Raw genomic sequence first — 25,258 nt, 5'->3', positions numbered from 1 at the left:
GAGCCCGCCTGCGCCGAAGTCGGGCGCCGCTAAATAATCTACCTTAGGTCGGATCGGTAAACGCCAAGCCGGCAGGTGGGACCAGGCTGGAAGGGAGGCAGGAGCCACCGCGACTCCAGCAACGTCGTCCGAGAATGTCTTTTGTGCCACCATCCACTCCCTAACAACCAACGCCTTCCGAGGAGGTTGGACGTCGAGGCACATATCCTCACACCCTTGAAATTCCCTGCCTGTTACCCGCCGTGACCTCTAGGATCGAGGAGCCTTGGTCAAAGTCATGATAATCCCACTGGAGTTGATAGTCTGACGGCTGCCTTGGTCCATCAATCTCAGACCTTTCGACTTCGCAGGCGGACGAGCCACAACCTTTTCTGCACCATGTTCTCTTCCGCCTTCAAGACGTTCACATCCAACATCACTTCCAATTATGAAATCTCAAAGCAGCCGACTGCCACCGCCGGTGTGTGGACGATCTTTGATGCCAAGAAGACTACTACAGGCGCTGCTGCTTCTGTTTTCATGTTCAAACGCAGTTCGCTCGAGAGGGGAGATGGAGGTCTTTCAGTCAGGACAAGTGCCACCTCCATCAAGCGAGCCCAGGACGAGGTCGTCGAGCGACTCAAGAAGGAAGCAACCAGCCTGGCGAGATTACGACATCCTTCCATTCTTCAGCTGGTCGAGCCCGTTGAAGAGACTAGGAGCGGCGGCTTGATGTTCGCCACCGAGCCCGTCGTTGCAACCCTCGCCGGAGTCTTGGCCCAGAAGGACAGTGCCGATTCTTCAGCTCGTCGAGTACGTGCGGACTATGGTGAGCCGAGCTCAAGGGCCTTTAGGGAGGTTGAGTTGGACGAGCTTGAGATCCAAAAAGGACTTTTACAGATTGCTAAAGGCCTGGAGTTCTTGCATGATTCCGCCCAGCTGGTTCATGGCAACCTCAACCCTGATGCCATCTTCGTCAATGCCAAGTCGGATTGGAAGATATCTGGTCTAGCGTTTGCAGGTCCACCGGACGCTGCTGAGGGCCACCAGCCTATTCCACGCATATCCTTGAGCGAAGTCTTGCATCATGATCCTCGGGTCCCCCGGTCTGTTGAGCTTGATCTGGACTATACATCTCCGGATTTCGTTCTCGATTCTAATGTCACGTTTGCCGCGGATATCTACTCTCTAGGTCTTGTTCTTCTGGCCTGCTATCGAAAACCTCATATCTCTCCTTTCGAGACTCACGGTAACCAGTCAACCTACAAGCAGTTATGTAGCTCTACGAGCACGGTTCCCAATCCCAGTAACAATTACCTTTGTGCGAATGAGCTGCCACGAGAACTAGCACAAACACTACCGCGCGTCCTAGCTCGAAGACCTGCTCAGAGATTGACAGCTAGCGAGTTCCAGCAGTCCGAGTATTTCGACAATATCTTGGTGAACACAATGCGCTTCATCGACTCCTTCCCCGCCAAATCTGCCGTGGAAAAATCACAATTCATGCGCGGCCTCGGAAGAGTGATGCCCCAGTTCCCGGCCTCTGTGCTGGGAAAGAAAATCCTCAGTGCTCTTCTTGAGGAGATGAAGGATCGTGACTTACTGGCGCTGATTCTTCAAAATGTTTTTGCTATCATCAAAGTCATCCCAAAGAGCCAGGAAACGGTCTCGGTGAAGGTATTACCGCGAATGAAGGAGATCTTTCTAGCAAAGTCCAAAACAGAAGAACGAGATACGAGCAAAGAAGCGGCGCTTCTCATTGTGCTGCAAAACATCAAACTTCTGGCAGACAATTCCACAGCAAAACAGTTCAAGGATGACGTTCTTCCAATCGTCCAGGTGGCTATGGAATCCACAACGCACTCGTTGACCGACGCGGCCTTGCAAACGGTACCTGTCATACTCCCGCTGATCGATTTCTCGACAGTCAAGCACGAGCTGTTCCCGATTGTCGCCAATGTCTTCGCCAAAACGTCAAGTTTAAGCATCAAAGTCCGTGGACTGGAGGCTCTAGGCGTCCTCTGCGGAGTTTCCTCACCTTCCGCAGGGCAAGCAGATGACCTAGGCGGCCAACATGAGAGGAATGGGCCTGACAAGAACACTTCAAGCCTCGACAAGTTCACTATGCAAGAGAAGGTGGTACCGTTGCTGAAAGGCATCAAAACCAAGGAGCCTGCCGTCATGATGGCAGCTTTAAAGGTGTTTCAGCAAGTTGGACAAAGTGCTGACGCGGAATTCCTGGCTATCGAAGTGATGCCGATTTTGTGGGCATTCGCTCTGGGTCCGCTACTAGACTTGTCGCAGTTCAAGGCCTACATGAACGTAATCAAAGGGCTGTCAGCGAAGATTGAGCGGGAGCAGCTTCGGAAGCTGCAAGAACTCGGCACTAGTCGCACTTCTGAGTCTCGCGCGAGCTCGACCATAACATCTCCCATGAGCAACGGTTTCAGCGGATCGGCTCAAGGCACTGGCAATGAAGACGACTTTGCCAAACTCGTACTGGGTAACAAGTCTGAACACAGAAACGATCCTTTCGCAGGCGCCATGAGTGATGGTCAAAGGCTAACGCAAAATCCTCCAACCTTTTCATGGTCTTCCACCAACCCATCGAGCGGTCCATCTCAGGCCCTACGATCGACGACGCCGAGTATGGCAGCTTTGCAGCCACAACCTCAGTCCCGCTCCGTCACGCCAGACGTCAGCATGGGCGCGTTTCCTACCCTACAACCGAGTACCGGATCTTCTGCTTCGATCTGGGGCCAGCCTGCACTCACTGCAGCGCCAATCGCCAGTCGCCCTCTTCAATCGCCGAATTACAGCTCAAATGCCATGACTTCGACACCAGCCGCGTCAACGAACATGTGGCAAACCCCAGGCGTGGTACCGACGCAGCAGACTCCGGCCATGGCTTCACCACCCATACTGCCCCCTCCGCCGGCCAATCCGACGATGAACACAAATGCATGGCAGCATCCGAACTATAATATTCCGCCACCTGCATCTACTCCTTCAAACTTTGGTATCCCGCCTCCACAGAACAGCCAGTCATCGTTGCAGCCTTCACAGCCGCAAAAAAGCGGGCTCGACAAGTACCAGTCATTGTTGTGATGTTTGCCTTATGTTATACAAGTTCCGGTAAACTGCCATGGTTACTCCGAACAGCACCCCTCGTTGAATGCCGCCAAGGAGCACCGCCACATTAGCATTCAACATCGTGGAAACTCTGGATGGACATAGAAGATGCCAAGATAGAACTCCAAGGAGCTTCTGCCCCAGCCAGTTGCCACTGACTGCGGACTGGGACTCTACGGCTGTATTTGTGCAGTGTGACGTATTTATGAAGTGTTCCACCAGACTTTCCGCCAGCAATCGGAAGATCCCGCTATGTTGCCAAGAGTCGGGTTCCTCGTGTCAAGCCAGTCTTGCGGACTCTTCGGTTGCGGAGCCCTGCACCGCCCATGGACATCATCATATACCAAGACAAAGTCTGGGAGACGAAGTCTTGGAATTACGTCTAATGCTCGCCCGTGGACATACCTTAGTCGGCGGAACAGGACTCGCGTGCCCACCATTCTGCTTGTGCACGTCATACCACGTTCTTGCAGTGACTTATATCAACACTCAAGAGCCGAAGGAAATCATCTCCCCTGGAGATTATTTACAACATCTACAAGACCTTTCAAGTAATCCAACGTCTCCAGAATCTCACGTTTTCAAAATGGGTTCCGTCGGCACCGCCTCTCACAGCAGCAAGCCTACCTACAGCACCCTCTCCACGCCCCTCAAAGGCACACCTCCCCCCGTCATCGTCTTCTTCTCCTTCCTCGATCACACCTCGCATCGCTGGGCGACGCAATGCCAAGTGACGCAAAACATCCGCCGCAGCCTCCCCGCCGGCACCTCCGTCCACCGCCACCACGTATCCTCGACCGACAAGTCCGGCTTCAACTGGGGCCAAGACCTCACCCGCGCCTGGGCCGTCGCCATGCACCTGCGCGTCGACGACAGGATCATCGCCAGCCTCTTCGAGAAGGTCCTGGTCGAGAAAACCGTCATTGACCTGGAAGGGCTGCGCGATTGCTTCGAGCGCGACGGCGGCGTCGATAAGGTACGCTTCGACCGCGCGTGGAATGATGCCGGTGTCGTCGCGGACGCAAAGTATCAGGATGAACTGAGCGAAGGGCTGCCGCGGGAGAAACTGCCGTGTATCGTTGTCCGGGGGCGGCGCATGGTGGATGGGAACGAGCTCAGCCACATGGATAGGGACGCGGACTTTGGGCCGAAGGTTGGCGAGCTCGTAAGGGAGTTGTTGAGTCTCGAGGAATGATAATGAGGGGTGGTGGTAATCTCGGTGCTTTTCTCTTTGGGGCTGTTTCGTTGTATGTGAGTCAGAAAAAATGGATCGCATGGCAAGCGTGGCGTTGGTCTAGTCTAGATAGACCTCTTCTTCTCATTCATGCAAGGAGCGATTCAACAAAACTTGGCCAGAAATCGATTCGCTGTGCCTGACCCTACGGCTGTCTGTCTGTACGTTCCCGGTTTTCTCTACAGGGTACATATAGGTCTAGTCGCCATCAGAAACCTGGTTCAAATCCCACAAACACGAACACGTGTGCCCAAAGCTTGCAACGTGGCTTAGATAACTACGACAAAGGGTTCCGTGGTCCTCGACGCCGTGGTGAACGCTCATAGTGACTGAAAGACAGAGACACATGAACATGCCACCAACCCCCTTCCAATTGCTCTGGTTCTGCATGGTACCAGTCCCACAATTCGGGAAGAAAAGAAAAAAAAAATCCATTGTCCTCAATACGGCGGCGTGCTCAGCTTCGCTCCAGCCGCCTTCTCATTCTCCCGGCTGTTATCCGCTCTCACGTTGCCGGCAGAAGTGCTGGGCCTGATGCTGGCCAGAAGACTGCCGACATCCACCTTGTCGTGTGGGGTGGTGCGACCCTCGAGTGAGAAGGGGGAGTTGGCAGTCGCCCTGCTAACCGGCCGAGAGCTACGCTTGGTGCTCCGATCACCACGCAACGACGGAGATGCTTGGGATGAGTTAGCCATCCGCTTCGCCTGCGGACTAGTCGCTGCCGCTGGGACCGGACTTCCACTAGGCTGGCTGGGTGCTGTCTTCGTCGGCGAGGCGTCGCGCGGGTAAGTGCCTGGCAAACTAAAGTTTGGTGGGATCTTGGGCACAGGTGGGACATCCTGACCTGGGCCATGCGGTGGTGTTGGCTGGTCATTTTCTTGGGTGGTCTCGCCTCCAAGATGCGCTTTGCTGACTTTCGAAGCCGAGGTGCCAGGCCGAGAGGTAGTCTTGTGAACACCGTTTGCGGCAGGGACCGCCGCATTGAGATCTTCGGATCTCTCTTGATCATCAGCTTCGTTCCATGACACCAAGCTGTCGCTACCAGCACTAAGTGTGCTCCGCCTCGAGCCAGTCACTGGACGGCGGAGGGAGCTTGCTTGCCTAGCCTCGGAGGACGAGAGAACACGTTTCAGCTCCGTTACCTTGAGCGTCGAATCTCGGCTCGAAGCACTGCTGAGCGGCAGAGGCGACGATCCATTCGCGCTGCTTTTGCGAATCTTTTGTAGACTGCCCAGCCCACCCATGATGCCATAGGCAGGCGACGGCTCTGGTGCCATGTGTTGCTCCACCGAGTCGTTCCGATGTACACTTAAATGGTGTCTTGGTCCGGACGAGGCCCCAGTCATTGATCCCGTGCTCTCCTTCTCAGCGGCTGCAATGCAAGACTCGCGCGTCCAACTAGCACCCATTTCGTCTTTGATCTTTTGCGGCAATTGATCCTGGGGTGACGGCTTCGGCCCAGGCGCCACTCCGTAGCCATAGCCGAAACCCAGAGCTTGCACAGAGAAGACTCTGCCCGGTGATGATGGTGGCGATTGATTAGCGGAGAGTAGAGCTGCATCGTATGATGCTGCAATCTCGTCGACAAACTCCGTGACGTTCAAGAAAGGCCGGAGACCGCCGACTGCATCTTCAGAATAGATGCTTGTCTTCTCCTCATCCTCGATGAGAGCCTCAATAGAATGAAGCGACAATGCTGGAAATTTGACTTTCTCTAGCCATATCGAGAATCGCTTGCGCCTCGATATCTCAGCGTTGACCTCATGTCCTACTTTGTTTGCTTCAAATTCGAACTTTTCTGCCACGCTCCAGAGATAGCCATGGATGAGACTAGCCACATTAACTTTGCCATTGGAGGAGAGGTCCCTTTCACCGTTGAGGGCAGTCTCCTGGAGTTTGAGGATCATAGGAAGTCCTGTCCGTAGTGCATTAACGCCCAACCGCTCGACGAGCTTCGTCAGAAGCAGGTACAACATGAGCACTTCACACTCGTTACTCGCTCTGTCCAAGATAGAGTCATAGGCGGCTAGGTGCAGCAGCTGCACGAAAGTGGATCGGGCTGGCTTGTGCTCTCTCCTCGATGCATTAGAGACAGCTCTTTTAGACAGGCTTTGTTCCCCGTCTGGAGCAGATGTTCGTTTTGTCGACTTTCCTCTCCGCAGCCCGTCCTTGGGCAGAAGCAGATCGTTCTTATTGGTTTCGAGGCGTACCCAGGCCAGAAGGGCTTCGATATATGCCGCGCGAACTTCCGCATCCTCGTCTTTGAGTAGCCATTGGGTGCCCTCCCAGACTTGTACACCAACTCGGGTCCGAGATTCGATGGAAGAGCCGCTTGACGTGCGCGTGCCACTCGCTCGAAGCAATATGTCCCTGACGGTCTGCAGGGCCACCACACGAGCCGTGGCGAACGAGAAAAAGCTGTCCGTTGATGAATCCTCGCGCAAGCTTGCGGAGTCGGCTATAGACCTGGTTGCAGCAGCAGGCTGTTCAATTGCTGCTGCTATTGAGGGGATTTCCGAGTTTGTTGAAGGCTTGAGTCTGGCCAGAATGGTTGCCATCATGTCCGAAACCTGCTCGGTGTAGTAGATATGGTTGGATAGAGAAGCTATGCACTTCCGCAAGCATGCAAGCAGCTCTTGCCGTGCTGGAGACGGGGTTGTCTCGGCAATGTTAGGGAGTCGACCCCGGGTGGTGTCTGACAGCACAAAGCTAGGATCGAAAGTCTCCTTGGCTTCGCGAATGAAGCCCAGAGTATCGGTTTGAGGTTGGTTGGGCATAGCCAATGAGTCGCGGCCTCCAAGCTGTAGAAGTAGCAAGGTGTGCTGTACGAAGCCCAACATAATGTCCATGACACTCAGCCCGATCAAGTTGATGTCTGAGGACAAGAGCCAATCAATCAATGTAGCTACAACGAGCTGCTTCTCGAGGAGACTCTCGACAATCGGACTTCTGATCATAGTCTCCATGGCCGTGATGACAATGATGAATCGATCCTGCACTGGGGTCCACCTTGCAATAGTTTCAAAGAGTGCAGTAGCCCAGTTGCCCTGACTTGCACCACGGAGAGCAGCTTTCGGGGGATTTTGCGCCACGATAAACTTCAACGTCAGACCAGTTGCAAGCCTTGTCTGACCCCTGGTGCTTCCGGTACCCACGGAAAAGATCTGCTTCAGGCAACGGACCGCAAGCACTTTGACCTCGTCCTCTGCAGCCTTGTCAGCATCGGCGGCGGTCTCGGATGCAGTTAACTGATGTTCTCCCGTGGTGTCAACCGTGGTAATGGTAGCACTGCTCAGACGACGCCTCCGCGCCTGCTCGTTCTCCTGCTTTTCACTGTTGCGCGCTCGCTGTTGTAACGAGGAGAGGACGCTCGCGTCGTCCAACGACATGTTACTGAGTATTACGGGCACAGCGGTGTTGAGCTGCTTGGATGGGTCTGCGTTGAGCGCATCGGAGCTGACGACGGCTCGGATCGCTCGCAAACCGGCGGTGCGCCATCGTAGGCTCTGAGATTTTGATTCATTTGCTCGCGCTTTCGAGGTCGGTCTGGGATCGGCGAACTCTGAGTACAGCTCCAACAGAGTTAGGTACTGCTGAATTCGTTGCTGGTCGGCAGAGAGAGCTGCGGAGTTGGCATGTTTGCAAAAGGCCTCCAAGGTGGGCAGTGACTCTTCTACCATGTTGATATCATGGGAGCGCAGGACCGAGCCGATGATGGTAAGGACAGAGTGCGAGTAGAGCATCAGGTCGCGGGGGGTTTTCTCAATGACGGCGGTAAGTATCTGGAGGGTGACCTGGACATTGCTGGCAGTGGTCAGTCATCAGAAGTCCCCGCATCGAGGTTGTGAGCTTACCCGAGTCTGCGCATGTATACATCGCTGGCGGTCTTCTTCTCAAGGAATGCGCCAACCTTCTGCAGCTTGGAGCGCCGTGAACTGGCATAGTACAGGAGATAGCTGAGCTCGCTGGAGCTGGGCTTGACCTCCTGGATGCCTTTCTGGTATTTCGGATAGCACTTGAGGACCAGGACCTGATGTTTCGGGCGACATTTCTGCGAGATGGAGTGCACCGGATGAATAAGAGAGCTCATGGTTTCGAGTCGGCGTAGTAGGTAGGGCGGCCGTTACTGGTGAGTAGATGTCACCTTTTCATGCGACGCGGCATGATGGATCTCCGGGGAGTGTTGATTGGTTTTGTACAGATAGCACAGAGGGTAGGGATACGCGGGTCGCGGCGGAATGCAGGAGCGAGTGTATGTGTGCACGTTATTAGGTAGGTAGGCAGCGACTGGAAGATCAGGATCAACGAGCGAAGCATAAGCTGGCCCAATATGCTGGAGTCTAGACAAAGTCGTTTATCTGCGCGATGACACGACAGGGATTTGCTTGCAGTGTTGTACTCGACTCCTGTTTGGTAAAATACTGTCCTTGCTTTTCCCGCAAATTAGGCGCGGGTTGCCGCGGATGAGCAGCGCAGCCTAAGGCGCGTAATTCACCTCACGATCTCTTGGGGGCCAAATCCGATACAAGAACGAGTACGATGTTCAAACATGTGGTATGTGTATTGGCTGATAATTACTTCTCGCCATTATTGCTGTTGCCCCATTTATCCGTAGCCTCACTGTCACTAATGATGTACATTATTCGCATTTCTAACCAGCCTGGTAGATGGCAGGTCCAGCATACACAAATGGGTTGATCATGCTCAAGTTGTACGGCGTCAAGTACGGGTTCTCGCTGGTGACGGCGATGAACATGGTTCCATTAACAGCCGGATCGCCAGCGAACGTGCTCATGTTGGGCTGAACAGCTGACGCGCCGTTATCGGTGATATTGACAAGCTCGACGTAAGTTGCGTTGAGCTGGCTCACGAACATGGCATAGCGAGGCTCAGTAGCTAGCGGAGAACGAGCCGTTACGTATGAGTTGTTAGGTCCGATAGGTTGGTCGGCTGCACCCCATTGGAAGTGAACGGGACGTCCTGGATACGACAAAGGAATGCTGCGGTTGTTGGTGATCGCCGGTCCACAGTCGTTGTTGATATCGGTGGCGTTGAGACATAAATTGCTGCTGTCAATGCCAGTGTCGGGCGAGGGATCAGAACCATTTGTTGACTGATTGCCGCCGACGTTGGGGTCGACTTTGTTGGCATTGGGCTGATTGAGGATTGTCAACGAGGGGAAGTTCTGCCACGCAACACGCGTGGTATTCGCGGGACAGGAGCTGATATAGGGTGCAAGCAGTGTCCAAGCCCAGCTCTGAGGAATTCCCACCTCGAACCACACCGGCATAGGGAAGAGTCCATTGAATTGCCGGAAGATCATCTGCTGACGTGCCTCAGTCGAAATAGATTGGAGCAATAACGATGCAGCAGCCTGCGAGTCCAGGTGACCGAGGAAACCATAAACGCCGGACTCGCCGAATCGAGTGAGCTTCTGACAGAAGTCGATGAACTCACGAACGGTGGTGAATGGATAGTTGTACGTGCACTGTGGAGGCGCAGCAGGCCCCAGAATGTTGGACAGTAAAGTCGCGTGCCCAACTTCTTGATCAGCCATGAACTGAATCAGGTATCGGTCCTCAGCAGTCAGACCCGCCGCCTCGAAATCTTGGTCCGAGAAAGTGGCAAGACCGTTGTGGAAGAGATCCAGTTCGATCCACTCTTGGTAGAGGGCGACAACAAAGCTCTCATAGTCGAAATCGCTCAACGGGTCTAACGCCTGTCAGCAACGCAAAAATACCAGGGACTTGTCGGGCACGTACGGTAATAGGGCTCTGTGCCATTGGTCAGGATGCCGCCATCAGGCTGGTATGGCACGGGCATAGCTGTGGCCTGGAGCTCGCCGTTGTTGTTCACATAGGTCACTGGCAGAGGAGGGCCGGGCGCAATGGACTGCGCCAAGGCTGGCTTCGAGAGAGCGCCAGTAGTGGTGGGTTCGCCACTGAATGGGCCATGAGTGGTAGGTCCCTCGACCTCGGAGCTTCGAACTGGCGGCTCAGGTCCGCTTGCTGGGCTTTGAGTGATCTGAGGGGCGGCGGCAGCACCGGCTACGAGAGCCAGGGCAATAAACGACTTCATCTTCACGGGCTCGATGGTGAGACTGAGATGGACGGGAAACAACTGCAAACTCAAGAGGACTTTTCTACAATATAGCTCTTACCAGGTACCCGGATAGTCATGATCTCACCTCATGGTTCGGGGTACTCAATAGCTTTTTCGATGGAGTCAACATGCACCAGCATCATGATCCGTATCCTCCGGGAGTGGTCACGGCAGTCACGCATACCTCGGGTTCGGCCTTGAGACTGTCGATGCGCAGAACGCTGGATGAGGTGAGGAAGATTGATCCGTCCCCGGAAATCAATGCCACACTGCCATTGGCTGGAATGGTAACAGAGTCTTGCTCATGAGGCTGAGTAGATGACGAGTGAAGCTCTCAAGTCCATGACGAACGATACGCGGCGCCTCGTTCGGGCAGGACTCAGCGAGCAGAGCTTTCATTCGGCCAATGGAATTGACATCGACCATAACGTCTGGGAAAACGGCCATCGAGCTCAGCAGCTTGCCGGGATCAAGCTTCGGATGGCATTTCCGCCTGGGGGTTTGTACTCATCACCTCCCTGCATGATGACGAATCAGTTGTCGCAAAACCTTGCATAGTATTGCGGCCGAACTGCAGTAGCGGCGACCGTACGCTTGCTGAGATCACGTCGAGGAGGAAGATGCATTTCTGGACTCGGTGAGATCGACTTTTACCAGATCGACTTTCTTTTCGTTGTCGGCAATGAGCAGAGTCGAACTCAGCGCTTGTGATCTTGGCATCGACTTTAGGCTTGGCGGCCAAATCTCCGGGACGCTCGTATTTTGCAGTCGCGTGGCGGCAACAAGCGTCACATCTCATCTCCAATTAGCAACAGACGGGTTCGGCCTCTGTTTGGACTGGCGCAAGGAGACCCAAATCAATAACTGCACGCTTACCGGAGCATCAAAGATGAGCTCCTATTTTGGACGTCAGCGACCACTGTGAGACATGTCACCCAGACAGTCTCATCAGGGCTGCAGGAGGGTCATCAGTTTCTTGCAAGGAGAGGATTGCAAGACACGTCTACCGAGCGTGCTGTGTGGTGTAGAGCTGTATTTTGGCAATCAACTTGCCAGGGTGCCAGCTTGTACCGAGTACTGGCACCGCCCAGGGCTGTTCGATCGTTTCTGTGGGTTTCCGATTTTTGCGGGGGACAGCGGCGCACCTCCAGCAACTTTGCGAACCAGTAGCCCCGTACTCGGTGTACAAGGTCCTGAAATTGAAAGGAGTGCGCGATCGAGAACAGACTCTGGGCCCAACACAGGAGAGAGCCAGGCCATCAACTTAGCGTCTCATCCAGAGACCACCGTGGGCGTCCTTGGCCAGCCACTCGCCGCCCAGCTTGGCAGCACTTTAGGCTTCCAGGCTGTTGAGATTGGTCTGAGATTGGTGCTTTTCAGGCAGCTTGCTTACCCCTATTCCCTTCTGGGCTGCCGCTTCTCCAGATGCAATTTCCCAGCAACCGAGTTCCACGCTGAGCCCATGATCCATGGTCCATCCCGCTCATCAGGAGTCCAAGAGTACATAATGCCTGCTCCGTGGCACAACATCTTCTTCCTCTCCTTCATACACGAACATAATCTGTATCCTAACGCCTTTGACTAGCTTCTAGTCGTCCACTCTTTCGAGTCTAAACTCATCACATTCGTTAATCGAACAAACCATCACCACCACTTCATCACCACCTTTTACCTTACCTCCTCGTTTTCGAGTTAATCACCCCAAATACCAACCATCAAGATGCGTTCCGTCCTCGCTATTGCCGGCTTGATTGCCGCTGCTCTCGCTAGCAAGACCGTCACCACCGTCGTCGATGTGACCGTCACCTCGTGCGCCCCCGCCTACACCGAGTGCGCCGAGTGGGAGGACGCCTCCTCGGTGGAGCCTACCACCTCTGCTACTTGGGCCGATGTCCCAGTGGCCTCCGTCACTGCCTCTAGCAGCAGCACTTGGGCTGATGCCGCTGTGCCTGTCAGCAGCACTCTCAGCACCGTCTGGAGCGACGCCGCTGTGCCTGTCACCCCTGTTGCTCCCACCGGTGGTGCCTCCACCTGGGTTGTAAGTCCAAGTCCCCAAGACCCAATTGCAACGCTTCAATGTACTGACCTTTTTGCTCATAGGACGCCGCTGCTCCCGTTGCTCCCACTGGCACTGCTGCTCCCGTCGCTCCCTACAAGCCATCCACCCCCGTCGACAGCTACACCGGCTCTGCCTCCAAGATGGCCGGCGCTGGCCTTGCCGGTGTCGCCGCCATTGCTGCCCTTCTTCTGTAAATCAAACCTTCAGGCCTCTCGCTTGACTGGCATGATTGACATGAACACTTTGCATATGGGGGACCTGTGAAAGCTACAAACTTAATTTATTCCGGGGGAACGAAAGGTTTTGGGACTCTTTTGGGTGTATAACAGCCATCCAGTTGTGTTCCTGTATAGGATACTGCAAATACAGAACATATGCCAACATCAAAAATATTCAATTCGTGACAACGCTTGAACTGAGCGTCGTTATATTATGCTTTTGCTCCGCATTCCTGAGGGCCATCGAGAAGGGAACTATTGTGCCACGAGTTTGCACATCCCCTTTACCCCACGCTGCCATGCATTCCTGACCTGCGAAGGGCCCTCCGAACCTCCGCTTTATCCTTTTTTTTTCCCAGAAAGCTCTGACACTACGGACTAGAGTAGCTCTTTCGCTCGCGTAATCAAACTCCGGCACACACACACTCGCGCGAACGCGACGCGCAGCGCACGGTGGGCGAACATCGAAGCAATGCCCTGACACAGACGTTTACCCGCCTCAGATGCCCAGAGTACTTCAACAGGCAGCAGACAACCCCCCCCCCCCCTCTCTATTCCAACTACGCTCAAATCCTCGTCCCTTCCTTGAAAGCCCCCGTACTGCCTCCTCGCCCCTACGATACCGTGGCCTTGATACATTTTACCCCCGGCTTCAACCTCACACCTCTCTTTCTCTACCTACCTACCTACCTACCTACCTACCTACCTACACGAAACTCACGACAGCAGTCCCTTTACCTACTCTACTCTACTCTACCCTGATCAATGCCCGCCAAAACCCCCCGAGGATCTTAGCATTTCACTTTGTACCTTTCACAAAGTAGAAATGAATCATGACCCTGGCGGCTGGCTGGGCTTTGGCCTTGAGAAACACAGCAACTCTATTGATATTGGCATTGACGGCTGGTACACGCGAATATGCGAGGGATCATTTCGGCTCTGGGTCAGGCAATAATATGGTCCTTGGCTTGGCCGATAATGTCGTGGACTTTTAAGATACGTCGCCGTGCCGCATACGTTGAATATGAAACAAGAGCCATGTCTTGTGCTTTGCTAATGTCCTCAGAGGTAGTGCTCGTGGCTACATACATGCTGGACGAAGTATTTCCGACTAGAGCGACGACGGGTTGAGCGGGCTGCTGGGCCAAAACTTCAGGCAGTAAAAGTCTTGGCATGGCTGGATGGCATCGTACCCGATTCATCGCCGATCAGTTGTCGTGACGATTATTGATACACGACCAGTCAAACTCACACAGCGTTATACTACGCCAAACTTCTGTGCCAGGTCCTGTGCCCCATTTAAGAAGCCCCAGATAGCCAGCGCGCTCCAAGACCGACGACCCAAACACAGCCCTCTTAACAGCTTAGTCTAGATCTTGGATACTGTCACGAACCAACTCTTCTGATGGTGTTAGCACTGGCCGGATTTCTCCAGCGCGGATGGAGGGGAACAACTGCGCATAGTCGGGCTCGTATGTGAAGTAGCTGTCGTACTGGTCCACGATATCCTTGCCTTCACCGGGGTCATTCCAGTAGACCATCTGGTAGCGTAGACGGTTCATGGCGCCGGCCATCTCTATGACTCGCTTTCGAGTCTCGAGAAAATCTTTTGTCTGACCAACGTCGCGCCCTATCTCGCAGAAATCGATCAGATGGGTCATTTCAGAGGCCATCCTGGCCAGCACCCCTTCATCGTTATACAGGTCGGTTGGTATGAATCTGAGGAGTTGCCTAAGAGATTGACACTTTCTGTCCAGGTTGACGACGGGCTCACACGAAGCAGCGAGGCGGCTGAGTTCCTTGGCGAACACCGGCTCGACGCCTTCGCAGGTGATGGTGCGACCTCGGAGGTAGCGCATAGACAACAGTGGCTCCACCATCCCGGCGTAGTCTCTTAGATCCTCGTCGCCTTCGTCGTCCGGATTGGCCAGCTTGCGCAAACGCTGATTAGCAAATGGGAAGTTCATAAGCTCGACGTGCAGCTGCGTCAGATTCGGAACAGGCTCAATCATGTCGACGAGGTTAGACACTCCTAGTTGGAGGTCCTCCCCATTATGTTCGTCATTGTAGTCATCCCGATCAGAACCACGGAATTGATCACTGCCCCAAACCGTAATGTGTGCCTTTGTGAACTTGAGGACAAGATCCGCTGGTGGGCCCTCAACCGTATCGTGTTCCGAGAATCAACGGCTTACAGCAGTATCGAAACGCGAAAGCGTCATGGCCATCATCGCGGTCAACCACTTCATTGAAGTCGACATCGTCGTCGTCTTCTTTGCTCAGACGAATTCCCAGGGTATTGTCGTATAGCAGCGACGACCCCTCTTGACGGAGCTGTTTGCACGTTGCAAGGATCTCTGGCCACAGTTGGCGAGGAGCTGCACTCTCCGACCTTTTTGCATATTGTCTGTCAACACGGTTCCGATCTGGGAATAAGACGCCCGACCGCTTGGTGTTGGTCTCAAAGACAATGGGTCCGGGGAGCAGAGAAACTCTTTGAGAATCATCAGGCGTATTTCGGCGGGAGAAGCTTCATGAATGGGAACTTCCTCTTGCGAGCCGGGCTACATCTTTTCTTTGCTGGTTGGGGGGACTGCTGAGACGACGCGGCTCGCTCTGTCCGCTTACGCAGTGTGGGAGCCATTATGGAGAAGAGGTGATGTTGTCGTTGAGCTTCTCGGTATGTCGGCAAAGACTCATTAAGTTGTGTTGTATATGTGCAAGGCCACAGTTGAGCAGTTGAGATTGAGAAAACGACACCCTTGGGAAGGAACGACGCGTCTTTCTGGTACTTACGAGCGCGTGGTGCTTGCTTTAATGCTTATTGCAACTGGGCACTTCTCCTGTGGAAGCTGCTGGAATCACTCTATCTGGTCGATCGCAATCTGGACGTCGTCACCTGAAGCGATCACTTTCTACATCCAAGGTGTCGAATTGCGTGCCACGGCCTACCGACACGTGACTTGTCATTTAGGGTGATTTGGAGCCAATATCGATGTGTGCCAAAGCGGTAGATTAGCCGCCGTTCGCACAAGCCAGGGACTGCAGCTCTCCTCCGTACGAAAACGCAACGATGAAGGATACGTGAGGTACGACAAGATGCTCATGCGCAATGCATAAGATAGCCATAGTCCTAGCTGGAACAGCATCTTGTGAGCGAGGACAAAGTGCCTGACACTCAACACGGTTATACAACCGCTTAGTTGAGTCACGGATGTCCTCCCTCTCAATGACTCAGAGTGTTGTCGGCAATTATACTAGCAAGCCGTTTCAGTAAGTCATTCAAAGAGAACATCTTGGAGCAACATACATACAGTCCACATACCATCTCCACCGCCACGGCCAAAGCCGCCATGTCCAACAGCAACCCAGAGCCCCACCAGACCGTCGCCGCAGGCTACAACGCCTGCAGCGCCGCCTACACCGCCACACGCTCCCAAGACGAAGTCAACGAACTCGCCCTCCTAACCTCCCGCCTGCGCCCCAAGTCCGCCATCCTAGACCTAGGCTGCGGCGCCGGCATTCCCGTCGCCTCGACCCTAACCAGCCGCCACGACTTCCACGTCACCGGCCTCGACATCTCCTCTGCCCAAATCGCGCGCGCGAAGGCCAACGTCCCCAGCGCGACCTTCATCCAGGGCGACATGGCGGACGCCGACGACCTCCTTTCCCCCTTTACCCCGCAGGGTGGCTTCGATGCCGTCGTGGCCTTCTTCTCTGTCTTCCACCTACCGCGCGAGACACACGCGAAGGTCTTTGAGCGCGTGGGGGCGTGGCTCCGCCCCGGAGGCTATTTGCTCGCGACGGCGGCTGCAAGTGCTGAGGGCGGTGAGGGCATCGTGCATGACTTCTATGGCGCGGACATGTATTGGAGCAATTATGGCATGGCTGAGTATCGGGCCATGCTGCAGGCGGTGGGGCTCGAGGTGCTGGAGAACAAAGTCGAGGGCACGGGTGAGGTGTTTGACTGGGCGACGAGTGCGGTTGACGCGGGCAAGGCGCAGCATCCATTGCTGTTTGCGAGGAAAGCAATACGCTGATCGCACACGGAGAAGGGCCGAGTGGCTTTCAGTGTCGATTTCCTGCCAAGGTGGCAACCGCTTCTCGGACTCGGATGGTTTCGCTGCCGCTACAACTTTGCGCTATTCTGTCTCTGAGCCCGATGCAAAGGGAACGGAGAGTTCCTGGTGTGACAGAGTCGTCATCTGCCGCATGCACCTCGCTGGCACGGGCTTAGTGGGACGAATTCACCGAGCCGGGGAACGGGCTGGAAAGGCTTGCGACTCGGCCTCTTGCTGCGGCTCAACTTGTCGTAGCCAGTTCTCGGTATTGTCGGAGGACGGAGCATCGACTGGTTGGACTGTAGACAGACCAGTTGCAGCAGGATATACTGATAAAAGGCTGAGACACACTGGCTTGTTGACCAGGCGACTGGTGTGACTTGGAAGGATGGAGGACTAACTGTACCATGGCGCTTACACCTTTGAATGTGCTCAGGTGTCCATCAGGATGGTTAAGCGCTCCGTTGCAGGAGACTTGGAGATGGGGCAAGACATTTCCCGTAGCTGTCTCGAATTTGGTGCCAGACAGTAAAAGGCCGTTACGTTCTACCAGAGTACTTTCGCCGTGGGAGTCGGAACAGATGCTATACCGCTACGGCAGATTGGAAGGCTCATCCGCGCACTGCTTCACCGTAGCCGAGCGCCATGCCTGGTGCACGAAGATGGCGACCGGACGGGACCTAGCTATCTTCCCCAACAACCACCCAACCCTCGTCCCCAGCTGCAGACCCAGCAGCAGGATACCTCACTTCCAGGTCCTCGGCCTCGAGGACTCTCCCCAGCGTAACCAGCATGCCCCACAACTTATCCCTGATATGTATCGTAGTGGGCACACTGCCCCTCAACCGCCACGTCCTCTCCAGCGCCCGCTTGAGCCACCCAATACACATATCCACATCCCCTTCCTGGCCCCTGAAGTGATACATCTCGGCCATGTTCTCCATCGCATAACACGCCTTCTTATCCGGAAACTCGCCGACCTCGGGACTCTGCGCCCGTGTGTCCAGCACTTCCTGGCACAGCGTCAGACCTTCGTCGTAGCGCTCTTGTGAGGTGTAGATGTAGACCAGCTCGACCTTGGCATCGCACGTCTCCAGCGAGGAAGGCCCAAACGCGAAATCGCAGTGTGCGATCAACAGCTTCGCGGCCGTCTCGGCGGCAGACAGGTCGGCCACGCGGCGGTAGAGTGATATGAGCGCGAGGTGCGTGGCGAGGGTCTGATGGGCGCAGTAAGCCACCGGGCGGGTCGGAGACTGCGCGAGGTCGAGCAGCAGGTTGAGGCCGCGCTGCGACGCTTCGTGGTGCGAGTCGTCGTGCGCGAGGTGCCCGCAGATGACGGAAAGAGGCTGCATGGACGGGTCTGTGGCGAGGCGGCGGGAGAGGTAGCGCAGCAGCACGGCGCGGACTTCCGGGTGGAAGCGCGTGTTGGCGGGGGCGAGGGTCGAGAGAAGGCTCCGGAGGAAGGGCACCGAGAGAGTACGGGCGTCTGCGAGGAGCAGGTCGGAGGCGTTGGCGCAGGCGGCGTTGAGTACGGGCCAGGCGAGGTGCGGGGACCCGACTTTGAGGAAGTAGATTGCGGAGCGGATCGACGACCAGAAGCGAATGCAGGATGGAGGCTCACCGAGTCCATGGGGTGTGTGGGTGGCGTAGGCTCTGATCTGCTTCAAGAGCAGTTCGGCGTCGAACGGGGTCACAGGAGGTAGGGAGTACGGCACAGTCTGCACGCCTGATCGACCTGCAAACAGCGTTCCTCCGTCTTCTGGCAATGACATTGTGGCACCGGAAGCCGAGCGTGACTGAGGAGGAGAGATGGATGCGTTGGAATTGCTGGTGGTCGATAGCGACTGGCACGTCCGGGAGCGTGATGAAGTGCCCATGGTGTCTGTGTCCGGGCCGCTCGCGGATTCGGACGACTGTTGCTGAGACTGAAGAGACAAGTCAGGCTCGCATTGGAGCTGTGACCTTTTATCTTCCGCCAACAAGCGGCGCTTCTTCTTGAGGTACTTTTCGATGCGGTCGACGTGCACCGGCTGGCCGCGAAAGGTGACCCGGTCCAGTGGCAAGTTCCTCCGCTTCGCATCTTCAATGACGGTGGATAGCTGCTCCTTCTCCGCCGCCTTGTAGTGCTTGCAAATGTCCCACGCCTTCACTTTGCCCATGTACATCCGTTTGCTAGCGGTATTGTCAGCTTGGCGAGCCATCAGGAGCCCATAGCGGCAAGAGAATGTATCTCACGTTGCGGAGAACCCGTATCTGAGTTCCATAATCCTCTGCACTTCCTTCAACGTTCGGTTCTCCTCGAGGTACAGCCTCGTGATCACTTGCCGAAGCCGTTGCCAGTCCTCACCGGTTACGGTAAACCTTGACCTTGGCCTAAACCGGGAACCCTTTTGCACCCGCTGGCGCGGGTCGGGTCGAGGAGGGTTTACCTGCGCGACAGCAGCCATCTGTGTGGAGTGGTAAGCTAAACTGGTGTCTAGACCGTAGGTAACTCTTGAAATCTCGCTTGATCGGGATGGAGAATGAGAGAAAGGGCCTCCACACTGAGGTGAACATGATAAGAGGAACAGCGGCGCGACCTAAGTTGCGTAGCCTCTTGCTATGCTGGACGTAGACCGGGCGCCTTGCGCCTGGGGCCGGGCGAGCAAAAGTCCCGCCTTACTTGGCTGATAGTGTCCAGTGAGGTTGGTTGGCCAGCACAGCCCATCGATTTTGCTTGGGCATATCGGGATCGAGTCGGTAGTGGTGCCATGCCGAATTGGGAAGTGATGGGACTTTTGACAAGACGATACATGACCTTTCCGATCACGATGAGCTGCGAATTGAAGCCGGTCTTGTGTGGCTACAGTTGTGTAGTCACAAGGAAAGGCGGCTGAGTTGGCTCACAGCGTGGGGTTGATACAGAGTCGGAACATTGCGGTTGAACTAATAAAGTGGATTGGATTTGCTATGCTTGTGGACGGATTCACCTTCCCCTCCTTGTTGAACGCCGTCTCGAGCCTCGGACTGTGAAAACCCGTGTTAAGAGTCCTCCCAATGCCATGCCAGAACGCCATTGCCCTTTGGTATATAGATCATAGCCCTACTTCTTCAAGGCCGAAAACACCACCAATCCGATGCAGACTCCCCACCCGGCTGGCCCGTTCACGTACTCTTCTCTATTTTCATAGTCATCGTAAGCTGTATAAGAACGCCAGTGCAATCAGTGTCAGTCGAATAAGTATTGATACATGGAATTTTGAAGTGATGTAGAGGCAACTGAAGCTGTTTCAGTCTTTGGGACCGTCGACTTTGACGGTAGGCACCTCCCTGTCATCCGCCTCTTCTGGTGCCGTAACTTCGAATTTCGGCACGTCTCTTTGCTGCGGATTCTCGACTTTCAGCACAGGGTCATTTGAGGAGACCTGTATTGGTGTGCTGGGTGCGCCGGCCTCGCCATAAACAGTCTTGCCTTTGAGGCTGGCCTGCTCCTCATCCGCTAGCTTGTCGTCGTCAGACTCTTCGGTCTTCTTCTTGCGCCCGAAGAGTCGCCCGATGGGCCGGAAAGTTGCCTTGGTCGCCCGCCAAACGGGGCGGAATGCTGCTTTGGTAGCTGTCCAGACTGGCAGCAGGGCCCATCGGATCCCGGCCAGACAAGGCTCAAAGACTGCCGCGAACCACTCATCGGGGAACATTCGCACCAAGACAGCCCACAATAAGCAGGGCAGAGCAGTGAGGATTGAGATCGCCCAGTGCGGCCCATTGAGGCGTGACACCGAGAAGGCCGCACCACCAACGAAAACGATCATGATTTGACCCGCGATCATAATGGTCAGGATGCTCATAAACCAATAGTTCTTGAACATGTTCTCAAAGATGTTGAATTTGTTATCCAACCGCCTGTTGTTGAAAGCATTGAAGATTTGCATCCAGACGAACGAGTTGAAAACAATTGTGTCGAGTGGGTCTCTCTGGTCCACTGGTGTGGGATCGAGACCGAAAATGCTGTGTCCTGCGAAGTAGAGCACAAACGTGACCACAAGTTGATAGATCGTCTGACCAATGATCATCTTCCACATATTGATGGTAATCAGTGGTGCCGTCTTGGGCTGTGGGGGACGATTCAGAATGGCCTTGGTGGGCGGGTCCGTGGCCAGTGCGAGAGCTGCGAGAGTATCCATGATCAGATTGACCCAGAGCAGTTGCACTGCTGTCAGAACTGACGAGTTCGAGCCACTGCTGACTGATGAGACGAATGTGAGGACAACGGCGGTGATGTTGACGGTGATCTGAAACTGCAGGAATTTCTTCACTGCGTCGTTGACAGAGCGACCCCACATCAGCGCGGTGATCGTGGAGCTGAAGTTGTCATCCAACAGAATGATCGAGGATGCTTCTTTCGCAACTTCAGTACCAGCAATGCCCATCGAGAACCCAACATCGGCCATTTTCAATGCAGGACCATCATTGGTCCCGTCACCGGTGACAGCGACGGTTTCTTTGAGAGCCTTCAAGCGGCCAACCAGGATACGCTTGTCATCAGGGGAGCTCCGAGCCAGTACGCGCAATTTGGGCAGGACGGCGTCCATTTCCTGTTCGCCGAGAAGGCGAAACTTGGGACCTTCCATGACGATCTCGTTCTCCTCATCATCGTCACGAAGGATGCCACAATCGCGAGCGATAGCACGGGCTGTGTTGACATTGTCGCCAGTAACCATGCGGACAACAACGCCGGACTTCTGACACTGTGCAACAGCTTCAACGACTCCCTCGCGAAGAGGATCGTGAATACCGACAACCCCAACCCAGGTGAGGTCATGGAAGATGGAGTCGAAGTTTGCCATCTTGGGATCCTCCTCAAGCACTTTGGCATCATGGGGCGGCCAAGTTGGGAAGTCGGCGTAGAGCATGCCAATTGTGCGAAGGGAGTGCTGAGCGTAGTCTTCGATGATGTGTCCAATCTGCTGGGTATGCTCTGCGCGCATAGGCTCGACCTCGAATGTGTCCGTGCCGGCGGAAGTGGGCAAGACCGTGCGAGAAGCGTGAGCCAGCATGATCTCCGCTGCACCCTTGACAAGCAGGCGGTAGCCGCTACCATGGGAAGAGCTAAGCTTGATGACGACTCCCATGCACTTGCGTCCTGAATCGAACGGGATAAGCTGCTTGACCTTGTAGTTCGAACGCTCCGCTGCTAGATGGTCCAGCCCAAGCTGTTCCTTGGCCAAAGTGAGCATGGCAACCTCGGTTTTTGATCCGATGAAGGTGGCGATGCCTTTCTCCTCGCCTTCAAAAGCAGTGCTGTTCATGCTGATCGAAGTGCGGATGAGATTTTTGAGGTCAGATGGAATCTGGCTGAACAGAGTCTGGGGCGGAGAAGCCTTCTCTGCCGTGTATCCGGAGGTCGCAAACTTCTGGTCAGCACCGATGGTGCCAGCCACCACTGTCATCTTGTTTTGGGTCAGCGTACCAGTCTTGTCAGAGCAAATCGTTGTCGCATTTCCCATGGTCTCGCAAGCTCGCAAGACACGGACAAGATTATTCTCTTTGAGCATACGGGTTGTCGCAAAGGCAAGAGCCAGCGTGACCGCGAGTGGTAGGCCTTCCGGCACAGCGACCACAATAACAGTGATGGCGACGATCAGGATATCTAGAAACTCCTGGCCCTTGGCAGCCGCATCTCGGTCGTCGTTTGGCAGATGGGCCAAGAACTTGATGGTCAGGACGAAGAAGAGAAGAATTGCAGCAGATGAACCTAGGCCGCCGATCCAGTTGGCGAGATTACCGAGTTTGACTTGGAGGGGTGTCGGATCGTTGTCAGTCTGCAGGCTCATCATGATCTTGCCGAAAGAGCTGTTTTCACCCACGCTAGTGACAAGGAAGGTACCGACTCCTTCGAGGACCTTGCTGCCGGAGATGATGAATGGGTCGAGTTTTGCGGTTGCGGTACCATCCTGCAATCGCTGCCAGACATCTTCTGCGGGTGTCTTTTTCATCTGGTCGGATTCGCCTGTCGCGGAGGATTCGTCGCATTTGACACCATGGCCGGTGATGAAGATACCGTCGGCAGGTACAGCATCACCAGGTTCAAGGTGCATCACGTCACCCACGGTAACATCGTAGACTGAGATCTGAATCGATTTCCCAGATCTAATGACCTTAACCTCGCGCTCGTCCTTTCGTTTGTTGAGTTTGAGGAACTGCCGTTCTTTTTGCCAATCGTTGACGGAGCCGACGGCAACGACAATGAAAATAGCGACGCAGATAGCCACTCCTTCGACCCAATCGACTCCACCACCGCCGTGAACAGTTTCAAAAATTCCCAGAGCCAGTGAGATGACCGCAGCTACGGTTAAAAGAATGAGAATCTTGTCGTTATACGCCCTCCAGATGAGTACAAATATGCTGTCAGGCTTTCGTTCAGGTAGCCGATTGTCCTTGAAAACCCGGATGCGGTCTTCGAATTGACCCTTGAGGTCCTTCTTGGCGACAGGTATTGAGTTGGATCGCTTGAGGTCACTGCTGTCGACATCGAGGGGTTCTTTGCTGTCGACGTGAGTAGCATCTTCAAAAGATACTTGACCGTCCAAGTGAAGTTCGTCCAAAGAAAGACCAGATCTGATGTCTGTGCGTAAACCCTTTTCGAGGCCTCTCAGCCCTCCGAGTGCTTTGAAGGCTGATAGTGATTTCGGATTCAGTAGCTTGTTCAACTGACCAGGCGAAAATGCGAATGGGTTAGATGAGACGTTGAAGTCTTTCTCGTTGCCGGGGTCGGGCCGTAGGGCTTCGTCGGGTGACTCGCATTCAAAGCTGGTCTTTGAATGATAAGTATTAGACGAGGCAGCTGAGATACCCGAGTTGGAGCGTAAGCGAGTCGACGTTTCACTCAATTGCGCGTCTGAACCTGCTCGAGATGCCAAGGTCACGCCATCGAATTGCTTGCGGTCAGGCGTAGTGGGAGACAGAAAGATATCGTTGTCTGCGGTCTGTGGCGGCGTCGACATGCTGGGACCGCGTTTGTGGTGAGTTGTTGTCTTTGGAGACGGAGCGGTGGTTCGACGCTCGTCGTCGGACAGGTTCTGATGGGCAGATGTTAGAAGCCAAGCTGGTGCCAAATCCGCCTCACATTCGGTAACGACAGTAAGGGGGCAGCTGCACTCACAGACGTATCTAAAGTGATTTGGGGAGCAGCCATGGTGCTAGAAGAGGCTGACCGCGCTATGACCTCGGAGTTGGGTTCTTGTTGCGGCTGAGTCGACTGACACAGCGCGGATGCCTTCGACAGCAAGGTTGTTCCATCGACTGGATTAGGAATGATACTCCGGAGGTCAATACTACGCGTACTGAAGGGCCTGGACGGAGAGGAACAAGGACGCCTTTGATGGTCAGATGGTGGCAAGTAGATGTGGCCTCAGATATGCAAAAATCCGGCGGTGCTGTGGTTTGGTTTGGTTGACAGACCTCCTCCTTTCTTCCATTGCACTGCCTCATTGCCAAGGCACTATGGGTCCAACATCGCTGCAGTACCGAGTCGAGCCTAGCAGAAGCTCCGCAGGATGGGGTGCTTGAGCTTGAACTTGAACGTTGCAGGACGAAAATCTTGGTTGCCCGCCCGCAAGCGCCCGCCTGGAGATCTGTGATCAGGCAAACGGTCAAGCCCGAGGTTTCAGAATGATGCTGGATGAGATGTGCTGTGGTGCGGTTGTGATCTCGGCCGCGGATGTTTGCGCCCCTGATCTTCAGTGGGGACTAGGCCGACGGGCCAATCGCAGGGCCCCCGCCCGCGGTCTTTGCCATGTCTTTTCGCCGTCCAGCGCTTGGAGGTCAGGAATGATTATTCCTTTTTACCGAATAAGAATGACAGTCCCAAACGCCCAAGCGCAAGGCGCCTAACCATTGTCCATCAGAACAAACCAACAGCCGCCCTCTGCGCGCCCGCGGCAAGGCAGCCGGGGCCGCCCCAGCTACCTCGAGGCGGACCCAGGCCAAATCCCGCGCAACCAAATCTCCCCTACGAGTAACGAGGTATGGTATAAACTCCAGAGGCCCCCAAACACGTCGAAAGTTTGACATGTTCTATCACGCTCCTTGCGGAAATGTAGCTTCGACCAACAGAGAACAAGGAATTTGGCCATTTCGGCCAAGGCTTTGCCCCCCTCTGGTGATCTCGCTTTCGCCAGTTGAACTGGTCCGCCACCGGCGTCAGTCTGCTTGGCAAAACTTCTTGCTCCTTGTCTCGCGTCATGAATGACAGCGGAGAATCTGCCCAGCACTCTCATGCTCCTCGCTTCGTCACGCTTAGTGCACGAACACGAGCCATGTCTGCGCAGGTTGATGTCGTGATTGAGAGCATCAAAGCTGATCCAGAGCAGGGGCCTTCCGGCGGACGCGATGGGCGGTGCTCCGGGCGAGTAACTACTTTCATCTCTTTGACGGAGCGGAAAAGAGATTTTCCTCCGTCTGCGCCACAAGTCAGCAGCCACAGCCCCAGCCACAG

General features: G+C 54.8%; 9 protein-coding genes across 9 annotated transcripts; 4 read left to right on the top strand and 5 right to left on the bottom strand.

Annotated features, from left to right (window-relative positions):
• Window positions 1-378: 378 nt before the first annotated feature.
• Window positions 379-3,087, top strand: HMPREF1541_01089 (uncharacterized protein; the record flags this gene model as incomplete). The annotated part of the gene is made up of 1 exon (XM_008713390.1): window positions 379-3,087. The coding sequence occupies one exon, from the start codon at window positions 379-381 to the stop codon at window positions 3,085-3,087; it is 2,709 nt and encodes a 902-aa protein (XP_008711612.1).
• Window positions 3,088-3,697: 610 nt separating this feature from the next.
• HMPREF1541_01088 (uncharacterized protein) lies at window positions 3,698-4,306 on the top strand (the record flags this gene model as incomplete). Its single annotated transcript, XM_008713389.1, has 1 exon — window positions 3,698-4,306. One exon carries the CDS (start codon window positions 3,698-3,700, stop codon window positions 4,304-4,306), a length of 609 nt encoding a protein of 202 aa, XP_008711611.1.
• Window positions 4,307-4,785: 479 nt separating this feature from the next.
• HMPREF1541_01087 (uncharacterized protein) lies at window positions 4,786-8,435 on the bottom strand (the record flags this gene model as incomplete). The annotated part of the gene is made up of 2 exons (XM_008713388.1): window positions 4,786-8,149; window positions 8,200-8,435. 2 exons carry the CDS (start codon window positions 8,433-8,435, stop codon window positions 4,786-4,788), a joined length of 3,600 nt encoding a protein of 1,199 aa, XP_008711610.1.
• A 561-nt stretch (window positions 8,436-8,996) lies between these two features.
• Window positions 8,997-10,423, bottom strand: HMPREF1541_01086 (uncharacterized protein; the record flags this gene model as incomplete). The annotated part of the gene is made up of 2 exons (XM_008713387.1): window positions 8,997-10,057; window positions 10,108-10,423. 2 exons carry the CDS (start codon window positions 10,421-10,423, stop codon window positions 8,997-8,999), a joined length of 1,377 nt encoding a protein of 458 aa, XP_008711609.1.
• A 1,744-nt stretch (window positions 10,424-12,167) lies between these two features.
• Window positions 12,168-12,700, top strand: HMPREF1541_01085 (uncharacterized protein; the record flags this gene model as incomplete). The annotated part of the gene is made up of 2 exons (XM_008713386.1): window positions 12,168-12,485; window positions 12,548-12,700. 2 exons carry the CDS (start codon window positions 12,168-12,170, stop codon window positions 12,698-12,700), a joined length of 471 nt encoding a protein of 156 aa, XP_008711608.1.
• A 1,388-nt stretch (window positions 12,701-14,088) lies between these two features.
• HMPREF1541_01084 (uncharacterized protein) lies at window positions 14,089-14,736 on the bottom strand (the record flags this gene model as incomplete). Its single annotated transcript, XM_008713385.1, has 1 exon — window positions 14,089-14,736. One exon carries the CDS (start codon window positions 14,734-14,736, stop codon window positions 14,089-14,091), a length of 648 nt encoding a protein of 215 aa, XP_008711607.1.
• A 1,341-nt stretch (window positions 14,737-16,077) lies between these two features.
• Window positions 16,078-16,764, top strand: HMPREF1541_01083 (uncharacterized protein; the record flags this gene model as incomplete). Its single annotated transcript, XM_008713384.1, has 1 exon — window positions 16,078-16,764. The coding sequence occupies one exon, from the start codon at window positions 16,078-16,080 to the stop codon at window positions 16,762-16,764; it is 687 nt and encodes a 228-aa protein (XP_008711606.1).
• Window positions 16,765-17,465: 701 nt separating this feature from the next.
• HMPREF1541_01082 (uncharacterized protein) lies at window positions 17,466-18,986 on the bottom strand (the record flags this gene model as incomplete). The annotated part of the gene is made up of 1 exon (XM_008713383.1): window positions 17,466-18,986. The coding sequence occupies one exon, from the start codon at window positions 18,984-18,986 to the stop codon at window positions 17,466-17,468; it is 1,521 nt and encodes a 506-aa protein (XP_008711605.1).
• A 1,068-nt stretch (window positions 18,987-20,054) lies between these two features.
• On the bottom strand, window positions 20,055-23,765 carry HMPREF1541_01081 (calcium-translocating P-type ATPase, PMCA-type; the record flags this gene model as incomplete). Its single annotated transcript, XM_008713382.1, has 1 exon — window positions 20,055-23,765. One exon carries the CDS (start codon window positions 23,763-23,765, stop codon window positions 20,055-20,057), a length of 3,711 nt encoding a protein of 1,236 aa, XP_008711604.1.
• Window positions 23,766-25,258: the final 1,493 nt, after the last annotated feature.

This window comes from Cyphellophora europaea, assembly GCF_000365145.1.
Source record: "Cyphellophora europaea CBS 101466 unplaced genomic scaffold supercont1.1, whole genome shotgun sequence".
In the NCBI taxonomy this organism is placed as follows: Eukaryota; Fungi; Ascomycota; class Eurotiomycetes; order Chaetothyriales; family Cyphellophoraceae; genus Cyphellophora; species Cyphellophora europaea.
Note: the sequence above shows the minus strand (reverse complement) of the source record. Positions and strands in the feature narration are given on the sequence as shown.